Genomic DNA, 12,021 nt, shown 5'->3' on the forward strand with positions numbered 1-12,021 from the left:
AACACATGAAGAAGGAAAAGAGAAGAGTTATCACCACCCTCCAGTAACACAATGTGTCCATGCAACACATGAAGAAGCAGGTAGCCCAGAATGTCCAGGAAAAAAAAAACAAAACAAAAAACAACATTCATGAGAGCTTTTCTGATGAGCCTCAGCTCACGGTGCATTACAGTGTCTGGGGTAGGAGTACCTGTCTCAATTTGCTACCTGAGCAGAAAGAGATACAGTTCACAGAAGCCTGTTCTCTCTAGCTTTAGACCAACTCTGTCTTAGGTACTCAAACAAGACCAGTTGAACCTGTGCCTCCTTCCTCTCACCTGTGATTGTGATCTTTGCTGACCATTTTGAGGTGCCATCAAGCACGCTTTGCTTCACTGTCTTCATTTGCTGAGCATGTGTCAATTTGCTCTCACAGAACACATCTCTGATCAAGTCAAAGATCTCTGGCTTGTTCCGCTCACGGATTTTCATGCGATCCTTCATGGCCATGATGAAATTCTGGGTTCGATCCTCAGCTCCATGCTTTGAGCTCTTCTCCGCTGCTCCTGTGCATCAGAGAGTAAAAAAGAGACATCAGAAACATGCAAACACAGAAAGTCATGGCTCACTGATGAATAAGGATGACAGGATCAAAGCCACAATTTATTTCACATGATGCCTCTTTCTATTGGCATTTATGGCCAGCCCCCCTATTTTAACATACACAAAAGAAAATCTGAACCAGTTGGAGCTGGATGGAGATACTGCAAGGCGAGTGCCTAGACTGGATTTCTCTGACAACAGGCTCTCCTCACAACAGGCTTGCGTTCTATACCTTTGCAGCTGAGAAAGACCCAGAAGAAAAGCTCTAACCATTACAGCAGACATCAGCCCCACTTCTCACCACCTTGCTTTGAATAAACAGATCCCTGCTTGGGCAGGTAAGAGGGTGACATTGATCCTTCACTACAAATAGCATCTGTAAGCTTGTCTGAAGGCTGCACCTCAGTTCCAAAGAAGAGAAGTTCAGATGGGCCAACAGAGTCACCATTTCCTACTGATGTTCTCTGCATGGCTTCCCATTCAGCAGAGTCACTGTACAGTTACCTTGGAGTTATCTGGAAAGAACTGGAGTATTAACTATTTAATTACCCGTGCTTTACATGATGATATGATGTGGAATATCAATAACAAAATTAATCAACCGTGAATGGTCTACTCTTCTACTTGGAATAAACATCAAGCTGGAGGCATTCAAAGCACTTCTCTGGATCCCTTTCTATTTTAGTTATTTCACTTGTGAGGAGATAACCCAAATTGTAGTTGTGATACCTAATCCAAACACCTAGAAGGTAGCAAACTCAATAGCTAAAACTTTGGGCCATCATAAGTATGGGACTATGGGACACAAGTACAGCATCTAGAAGCTGGAAGCATGAGAGGCAGCAGCAGGGGTCTGTACTACATGGATATTAACTGGAACTGGAAAACAGAGGCCTCTGGTCCGTTGCATGTTACTTACAAAATTTAAAAGTTCATACCATTATAAGAATGTTCCCACTGTCAATCCCCCATTCAGTTCTGACATTTTCTGTTAGAACTCAGCCATAGACTGCTGCCCTGTGTTAATATAGGCACTGACATGAACTAACAGGGCAGACAAACCAGTGTGTGAAATGAAATGGAGGAACCAAGATTACACACAACCTCTCTACATACAGTCTGCATTTAAGCAATTTCAAGTTACGACTTTAAATTAGATATGGTTAAACCAAGACAAAACTTCTTCAAACACTTTCAGATGTATTATTCAGATTACTTTATTCATTAGTTTTATATGGTTGATTTTTCTGGGATAACCTAAACTTTGTCTTAGAAAAACAATCTTGATTCAGGTGTTAGCCAAATATGAAATTAACTTAAAAATATGTGCTAAAGCAAATGCTAGTCTGTGCAAAAGCTGCAGCTATCAGTCACAAAGAAACCAAAATCCGTTTTCCTCTAAAATAAGTAGACAAATGTGTTACCTGGGAGAGCTTACCAAAAGTTAGCATTATTTTGCATGCGCTGGAGTTTCAGCAGTTAGTGCACACTCATAAAGAACCCCCAGCAGTGCAACATAACAGGAACCTTGTTAGCAGGCTCAATCAGGTGCCTAGTGACAAATGCTGCCTAAAGACATCCATTTCTAGGACCTTCAATCTAACATCTTTTACTGAAGAAACAAAAACTCAATTATAACTTCCACCATCCCAGTGGAAAAGAATAAAAACACAGTCAGGAACAGACTGTAATCACTGAAGTTTCAGAATTTCATTAAGGACACTGCACAACAAGGCACACTATTCAAGATTTGAGTTAAAAAAAAAAAAACGGCCATAAGTTTGTATTACCTGATAATTATTTTTTCATTTTACTTGCCAGAGGCTCAATGTTCAGTATTGCAGTTAGTAAAATAAAATGTATCTCAGAAAAATCCCGAGAGTTTTCTATTGTTGGCTTAAGGTGAAATGAAATCAAAATACTGGAATTAATTACACAGTCCCTGCTGTCCCCATTCACCAGAGAAGAACTAACATCACCCAAATTGATGTTTTGTATCAGACAATCATCCAGCTGTAGACCCAACATTTATTAAAGGAATACAGAACTGAAATGATACCAGGGGCTATACTTTGAACTTCACTTCAGATAAGAAGTGCTATTCATCTTTAACAGAAGTAGGTCTCTTGGGGAGGGAGGTGGACATGACACAGGATATGAAGAGCTACAAGAAACCATGGAAGCCAAACTGAATAAGTTGTCCTACCTACCTGGAATCCTGAAATCTGTAATGAGCTAAAGAAACCCTGTCCTGCCCTTTCTGATTTTATGGAAATTGAGAATCAAATTAAACATTAAGAGCTTTAGTCATGCATTAGTGGAGTGCTCAATTTCAGAAACATTTTCTAAAGAAATTATTAGCCAGGTAGCTTGCAAATATCAATGCTCAACTGTCTGTCACAGAGATGGGCCCAGCATTACCACAGTTTTGGAATGGCACTGGTCTGCACTGTTGGCTTAATGCAAGCACCCCATTCTTACTTGCTCAAAACGGATTGAGAGAATTTTTTCTTAGATCCTCACTGTGTACAAACACAATGCACACTGCTATACTGGAAGGCAAAAGGTGTTTTCCCTGCTGCTGTACTTGGATTGTATGTATTCATTCAGCTGCAAAAAAAGGTTTTGCGAGTGGCTTAGCTTTTAAAGCAGTTCTGCAAGTGGCAATAAAAAGGCAAGGGACGATATAAATACCATGTATAGACGTGTACGATGTCATATAAATGGCACTGGGCATTCCTTATCTCTTCCTCCCTAGGAATGAATCACGAGTCAATTTATAACAGGAAATAGAAAGCAAATAAGACTATATTCAGACTGGTATTGATACAGCTACTAGTAAACTGCCAGTGCTGTTATCTTATGCTTTAACAGGAAAAAGTCAAGAAACTGGCAGGATAGAAGACAGCTGTTCAGTAGGTGGATAATGCTTAGAAATTATATATTCCTGAAACTTAAAATAGATATTCAAGTTTCAAATAAAGGTATCCTTCCTCCTTCTGTGCAAATATTTTCCTGCATAGCATTCTGGAAGCAAACAAGCATTCATTACCATGGTGTCAAATCATCATTCAAGATAGAAGCCAAGATGATTATCACAAAAGCGACTTCTTGCTCTCATTAACAGTCCACTCACAGAGCCAGGCTCTGGAGTGCAATCTGTTCAGAGGGTAACACACAAGTTTCTCATCCAAAAGCCAACAAACATGCCAGGCTTCCAGTGCTGAGTCAAAAAGCTCTGAACAACTCCATCAGTGATCCACAGTCCCAGGAGCTAAACCAGAACCAAGCGGGGCATTCAGTACCGCAGCCCTCGTACGTGAAGTTCTCCACATTTTTCATGCTAGGATACAAAAAAAACCCCACTCTTATGTCTAACCATACTCACAGAGAGGATTTTACATTCAACAGTAGTTTGAAGTTTGAGATCTCGATTCCTCATTTCCAAGATCTCCAAAGAACAAGGTTCTGATATCCTAGGGCAAATTACTTTCCCAGGTTTAACTGTAATTGACTGAGGACCTAAACTAGCAACTCTGTAGGAAAACAAGACATACATTTGCAGAAGCTTTTCAAACACAAGCACAGAACTATGGTTCTTTTTGTCAGTATCATGCTAGTATTATGTCCCTCCTTTCCTCCTTTTTCATAATTCTGCCTACTTCTCGAAATCTATTTCTTGGCTTCCTACGCATCTATCATCCTCTTCATTTGATATTAACATTTCCCAAATGGTTGAATTTCAGTTAGCAGCATACTGGTGCCGAGGGCAAGAGATAAAAGCCCCCTTTTTCCAAAAGCTTTACATGCTACAAGAATTTTAAATCTCTCTATTTAATTCCAGTCAAGTATGAAAAGAAGCGCACCCATTCAGCACAGATCTCAAGTACCTCCAAGAATAGGTGGAGGATAAAAAAGAGCACATCTAGAACAAGTATTTGTCCTCTTACAATGAAAAGGTAAGTTCCCCATCAACTGATTAATGCCTTCACAGTACCTACTGCAGAGAAATTTATATTTTTAATCCTCTCAGAGTAGCAGCTTGGTGCCAATAGTGCCATAAACTTGACGGCTGCAGTGTACATGCCACAGGTAATTCCAGCTTACTGCATTTCAAACACTGCCATTTCAGGGAACAGTCTTGCTGAACTGAATTGCAGGGCACGTCCCACCACATAGTACTTGAAACAAAACTAAAAAGCGCTGAAACTTAAAAGCTGGGAGATCAAAAGTGGCAGTTCTTTGCTTTTTGTTCTTAAGTAAAATTTAGACAAAAGATTGACACCCCTCGTCTCCGCTGGGTGTAGTGCATGGGATGCTGCCTGGAGCAGGAAATGCACGTTAAAAACATTCTTAATTGCCATCCAGACAACAAAGGTTTTGAGGCATTCCTAAAAACATCATGAGCAAATCAGTTTCAATTGAGAAACAGCACCCACAAAATGAATTTTGTTTCAAACTGCAGTAAAACAGTGCTGAATTTTAGTATTCTGTCACAACAGACCCACACATTTGTTGATGGTATCAGATACTCAGTTCCTTAAAATATAGATGGTAAGAAAAAAGCCTGAGAAGAAATACCCTAGTTTAATTCTCATAGACATGGGGAAAGGGATCCAGTTATTCCCCAGAGAAAAACACTGAGGCACAGAAGATTGATAAACACCACATCCTGATTCTAAAGACCCAGGCATCTATCCAAAATTCTGAAGTACAGACAATGGATTCATATTTGTGACCAGCCTGAAAATTCATTTTAATCCAACACAGCATTTTCTGGAAGATTTGACAAGAGTCAAAGAAGATATATCCCGAGGCATCAAGGCATAACCAACAGAGTTATACTTGCTATCAGCCTGGAAATTCATTTTACTGCACCAGTGCAACATTTTGTATAAGCCTTATATAGGGTTAAGTGAAAATACATCCTGACAACAAAGACTTTTTGTTGTTTTTGTTTTGTTTTTATTGCTAAAAACAACAACAACAAAGCACCAGAAGCAGTAGAACTTTTTTAGGAAGAAAACCCTTCTGAGTTCAGCGTACAAGAAACTTCAGTCTCAGACTTACTGAATTTCTAAACTATTGCTTAGGCCTCACAGTCTATGTTCTTCAAACTCATAAAAAATACTAAATAAATCTTCCATTTTCTTCTGGGCTTGTGGGATCCAGTGAGAGGAATTTTAGCATGATCATGTCAAAACAAATATCAGAGTTTCCTGAAAAAGCTTCATAATGGGCTTCTAGCATCAATAATATTTGTTTCCTCAGCCCGGCTGTACATCCACATATCAGACCCAGTACTCTTAATTTCCCACACTACCATTCATCTGCCTTGTAACTATGCAGCTGTCATCTTCATCTTCCATGATGTCTCCACCTTGGATAATAACACCATCTACACCCACTGGTAGCCTCACAGCCCTGGTTCACAGTCTCTCTATCTCCCTGTTCTGATGACGGACAATTTTCAATTATCTCAGCATGTGAAGTTTAGTGTGTTTGCTTTTGTTTCATTTGTTGCTGGCTTTTGTTTTACCTCTCTGTGTGCTTCACCAGTTTTGAGCCCAGTATGCTCTCCATGATGGAGTATCTTGTTTACATTTTTGGAGTTTACATTTTTAAAGAACAAGTGCAAAGCAAATATCTGCAATCTTATGAATAATAAAATAAAGATCTTACTAAATACTTTGCTGTTATCCGAAAAGTGGAGCTGGTTCCAGATGTTACTTCTGTCCTACTGAAGACTACACAGACTCTTGTCATTATCACATCCCAGAGCCCCTTGTACAAAGGTATTTAAGTCCAACCAGAGATTAGATAAGCTGCTCCCATGGTTGCTCTTGAAGCTTTTCCAGAGTCCCCTTTCATCACCGAAGTCTTCTACTTTCCACCCTTAATTGTCTTAAAGCAAATTTATTCAATTTTTTGTTTTGTAAACAGTATGCTTAAACAGACCATCTTCTCCTCTGCTTTTTATCTCCCTCTTCCCCACCAAAGGGGAGTTCAGGCATAAATAAGTTCAGACAGGGATTAAACAAATTCGCTACCATCACTGCCAGCCATTAGGCACAGCATCCACTGCTCAGAAAGTCATTCAGTCATGGAAGGTTGAAAAAGTAAAGCAGAATCCTAGGAACTCTACACTGCATGTTTAACGCCGCCGCCTGGCGTCCATCACGTCCCTTCAGAAAGGTGATTCCAGGACATACTCCATACTCCGTATGGTTGTTTTTCATTTCCTGACACAGTATAATCTCTGTCTTCCTCCTGCCCAGTGCTGCCAAGCCCCTCTTTGGAAAGATTAACAAGCAAATTCATACCACCCTATCTCAAAGTGCTCTCACACATTTTCCCCTTCACATTTGAACTTTGCTCAGTATCTGTCCCACTCTGAAGTCCTTCTTGCACATAACAGCCACAGCTGCTCTCTGCGAAAATATATTTCCTCTTAATCATTAATGATTTCTAAAATTTACTTTTCCTTCTATTGTTTTTGACTTCATTACTTCTCTTCTGAACAGTTTTGTGCCTGTTTCTTTGCTGCTGCTGGTGCAAACTCCATTTTCCTCTGCTCTCAATAGTTATCTTCCCACACTGAGATATCACAGCTTCACTGTGACATGGCAGTATCTAGGATGTGCATCTGAATTAAGCCTAGGTACACAGATTAGCAGCTTTTTGTATTGGAGTTCACCATTTAGCATTGTGAATCCAGCTGGCACTCCACATCAGATTTTGTCATAAAGATGAGTTATGGCTTAGCAAATTCTGTCAAACCAAGTGAAATCTGGCAGCCCTGTCCTTAGTCACAAAATTATCACAACAAATCCAAGGTGTCTATGATACAATTGCTTGAACACCACAAACTACGAAGATCACTTTTGCAGCCCTCAGAGAGGAATCAAGGAATGCTAAGTAACTGAGGAACACAGGTGCATCACCAGGACCAGCTAAGTCTGACAAATAAAACACAGTAAATAGTCCTTGTCCTAACTATGGCTTAATACTCTGCGCACATCCAAAGTACAAGCATTAACAACTTTAGGATGCCAGGACAACCATAACCATGCGACCTATGATTCACTGGCATCCCTTGCTGAGGTATTAGTTACTTGGCTTACCCAAATAACAGGTAAAGATATGACTCTATATTCCTGTAACTGCTGACATGGATCTGCAGTAAGCTGGTTTTCTATTTCACAGAATTTTCTCAGTCCTTATGACTTTTTCCATCAAATTGGAATAAGAAAACTGAGAGTGAATAGAAGAAGCCCCACCTCCCTACTCAAGATTTAACATGTATAGTGGAAATTTATCACATCTTATACATATACAATGTACATAAGATGTGTCTAGATATATTCGTATACATAACTTGCTCTCAAACATGAACATATAATTGAGAACAAATAAAAATCTGACCAATCCAGATGCCCAAATGGATAGTTTAAAAAAAAATCCGATCCTTTTAAGTTTCTCCTTTGTCTGTGTCAGAGCTTATTTATTCTGCAACGTCATAGCTCTTTGCCTTCTTTGAAGAGGGCTCAATTTTGAACACTGTGGAAAATCAAAATAAGCAGAAATGCAAGTAGGAATGTAAGATACAGCCCAGACACTTGAACATTACTTATTATCTAACCCTTCATCTTCCTTATTCAGTACCAGGTCTCTAAAGCTATTCAGCTTCAATGCACTCCTATTCAAATAACAAAATGCCTTCCCAATCTGCACTTAAAGAATCCTACCTAAATTCATGGATGGTAATCCCTACGCAGGAACTCACTAGCGCTCTGGAAAGCTTAAAATACACGTCATCACAAGCTAGTGGTTTAAACAAACAAACTGCCTGGGATACTGGGGCAGGAAGGACAGAAGAAATCAGGACACCCATCTTAACAGCCTACTCATCCAGCACACAGACTATTTTCTGTGCAGGATATGACAGTAAACGTACCATCTGAGCTGATAAACAGAGATTAAACACATTACGCAGGTTAAAACGAACAAAAAGTAAACAACAGGCCGACGAGGATAGGTTTAGCCTAATGACATCCTTACAGAAAATAGACAGTCATTTTAATAAAAGCATCTTCACTGATCACTGAGGTATCACATACATGTTTAGGAAAGCTCTTGTAACACCCCTGAACAGCCATGTTTCACTGCACCTCTCAGGACAGCAAGCAGCAAAGCAAGTACTCACTCTGTAGGCAGTCAGCGTTGAGCAAGTCTTGGCACTTCTCGTGGCACTTGACTCCACATTCAGCGCAGCGCATTCCCTGCCGTGCAATACCCCACAACAGCCCCTCACATTCATAGCAGTAGGTAGGAGTAGTGGCTGTCCACACTTCAAAGTTGTGTGGGGTTGTACAAGAGATAGGGTAAATTAAGGCTTGCAAGGTCTTCTTATAGACATGAGATTTCTGAAAGACAAAAACACAAAGAAGCCAACATCCAGGAAGGTGATTACACCTGTTGGTGCTGGTTATCACACAGGTGCACATGACAAGTGCAATAAATCTACACATCTTAAGTAGCCAAATCTATCAAAGCTTTCCAAGTGTAAGCAGAGAATCCCCCTGCAAAAATGTTTCTCTAGCCCTTTAAAAGAAAGTAAGTGAGATGGAAGAAATGAATTACAGTTTGTAGATGAGGGATACCTTGCATGAAGCAAGTTTCACATGCTCTCTGCCACAGTAGATAGCTGAGATGTTTGTATTTTTCAGGGCCCTATAAGACATGTTAAATTTTATTTGTTACATTTGTTTTCTGTAAACAAATGATGCGAAACTTCACATCTGTATCTTTAGACTGTGAAGATAGCCCTGCATTGCAGAGCACCCTTACAATGCATTAACACGATCTAAACAGCTCTCCCACTTACCAGCTCTTCATCTTTGAGAGATGTTCTGGTGGCCATTGCTGAGGTAATTCCGGCTTTCCGGGACTGAACCAGTGACTACAGAGGAACAAAGTTTGTTATTCACTGCCCATATTTAAAAATGCAGTGGTACTACATACCCAGAGACGTGAGCAAGGACACCCTGTCATGCCAGACATCAAGCCAGCAGTCTAGTACATTCCAGTTGCTTTCTTAAGCGACACATCTCACATTTCACATCTCAAAAGTCAATGCATACTTTGAGAGACCTCCAAATTAATTTCATCTGCCCACAGGCAGTCTCACTGTGGAAAACTTTTATTTGTTTCTCTGGCAAAACTGTCAATGAAATCTGGGTTCGCCTCTCCACATCTATGCTCTGGCAGCAATGCACTGCTATTGCTTAAGATATTTAACGAGGGACTGTCTTCTATATTTAACTTCACTTGTAAACAAAATGAGGTTTTTGTCAGGTTTAAAACTTACACAACACTCCAAAATATGACAGTGAAAGAGATACAAATAGGATAAAGAACACAGTGGGTCAGGAGAACAGGTTTGAATGTGCTGGTGAATCACATTCATTGGCCATCACTGAATACAATGAACAGCATTTCTGCCACAAAACTTCCTCGTTCACGCCACAGCAGTGATGTTCTGTAGTCCTGAGCAGCACAGGCCCCTGTCTTTGCAGCTCCTAACACTGCCATACACAGATGACAGCAGAGAAAGCAATTAAAATCAATAACATCTAATTTAGAATCATCAAATTTTATCAGAAATCTCCATGTGTCCTCTGATTTATGCCATTTGAAGACTGACCAAAACAGTTCATTCCATCAGTGATGTATCAGGACAGAGTACTTAATATGCATGCACTGCAGTGCTGCAGGTTCAAAATTAAAAGCAAACAAAGTGAAGGGAAGGTAAAATATTTTGTTTCTGATGAAGACTTCATGGATAGTCTTTAGCTTCACTTACCATGGCCTACGGAGATAGTGAATGAAAGCATTCAAAGGAAGCAACACAAGTTAATGCCATCATTGCACAGATTTAAAAGATGCAAGCAGTTAGTAAGACACACATTATGCTTCCCATGCATAAGCTGGCAGAGAGAACTGTATGCATCTTTTCACAGCAACTACAGGATAAAGAAACTTTGGTCTTGCTGCTGTTACAGCATTTCTCCCCACTATGAATGTGCTATATGTACTGAATAAGCAGCCAACAGAAAGCCGTTTGTCCCACGGAAGCCTTATTTCACTGTATCACACAAACATACGAAACTTGTCTTCATTACTTGTTTGATCCTTGTGTCTCCTCAGTGCAGGACCTACTGGCAATGCTGCAAATTACTTCAAAAAATTCAAGCATGTTATGTTATCTACCCTCTCAAATTCCAATTTGCCAGACCTCACATAGACATTGTAACTTTACACAAAGTATGTGACTTTTTAGGAAAACATATTTAAAAAATCCAGGCCTAAATTTAATCCAATCTTCTGAGTACAATAAAAAGGAAAACAAATACGAAAAACATTCTGCCAAGTGAATGAAACACTGTATGAAAACACAGCTCGTTCTCACTGAGATGTTTCTAACCCCCAAATGCTTACTGTAAGAATTAATTTAACTAAGCAGGAAACTTACAACTTCTTCAAGTGACAATGAACGTTACCATATGTCAAAAAGTAAAGCTATTTGCTACCATCGACTACGTGGCACAAGAAAAATCTCTTACCAAATCACTGACAAGTGGAATTGGCTTTTTTTTGCGTAGATCAGGCATGCTGTCAATGCCATAGAGACCACCTGCAGGCCTGGAGATTCAGGAGGAAAAAAAAAAAGGATTAAAAATCTCAAGAGCACTAACAGACAGTAAACAGATAACCAAAACCCTTTGTTAGATCATTAGCTTCCTTGTTAATGTTACAGTTAATGAGGAAGAATCAGTTCATTTTAAATGAAACAAACCAATGTTGTTAACACACAAACAAAAGAGGAAGAGAGGAAGAGAGGGAAAAAAAGGAGAAGAAAGGAAAATAAAGGAGAAGAAAAGAAAATAAAGGAGGAGGAAGGAAAAGAAAGGAAAAGAGAGGAAGAGAAAGGAAAAGAAAAAAAAACCTTAAAAGAAGGTTTAAAAAAAACACAAAGATTTTCCTTTTCTCAGTACTGGGGGTCACGGTTAACTCTAAATAAACTGTTTATGCTTGCACAGTATCCACTGCTTTGCAGTGGCTGCTGCTGGCATGCAAAGGTGGGCTTGCTCCCACATCTTCTGTGAGGCTTGGATTTGGCAAAAATCCTTATCTACCAACAGAGCCAGAGATTATGACATGGTTTACAGTCTTTCTTTACCCTCTTCCTTTCAGTTTAATTCTTTTAAGGTTTTTTGGTTGACAGTTTTTTTTTAGCATGGGGGAAATGTGCTACTGGAAGTCAGCAAGAACTGAGATGATACTTCAGAAAGCATAAATTTATAGCATAAATATATAGTATAAATTAATTATGTACCATTTGCATATGCAACCATCTAGATGCTTCTGCCCTGTGTC

At 39.6% G+C, this 12,021-nt stretch overlaps 1 protein-coding gene across 1 annotated transcript in view; it reads right to left on the reverse strand.

Moving 5' to 3' along the window:
* Nucleotides 1–12,021, reverse strand: part of UNC13B (unc-13 homolog B) — a gene marked incomplete at both ends in the record, with an annotated part of 204,421 nt that overhangs the window by 70,855 nt on the left and 121,545 nt on the right. Inside the window, 4 exons of the mRNA XM_079548344.1 lie at nucleotides 318–545; nucleotides 8,789–9,008; nucleotides 9,470–9,544; nucleotides 11,208–11,286. Coding sequence (XP_079404470.1) covers nucleotides 318–545; nucleotides 8,789–9,008; nucleotides 9,470–9,544; nucleotides 11,208–11,286 — 602 coding nt within the window. The remainder of the gene's footprint in view (nucleotides 1–317; nucleotides 546–8,788; nucleotides 9,009–9,469; nucleotides 9,545–11,207; nucleotides 11,287–12,021) is intronic.

Source organism: Tetrao urogallus, assembly GCF_951394365.1.
Source record: "Tetrao urogallus genome assembly, chromosome: Z".
NCBI classification, from domain to species: domain Eukaryota; kingdom Metazoa; phylum Chordata; class Aves; order Galliformes; family Phasianidae; genus Tetrao; species Tetrao urogallus.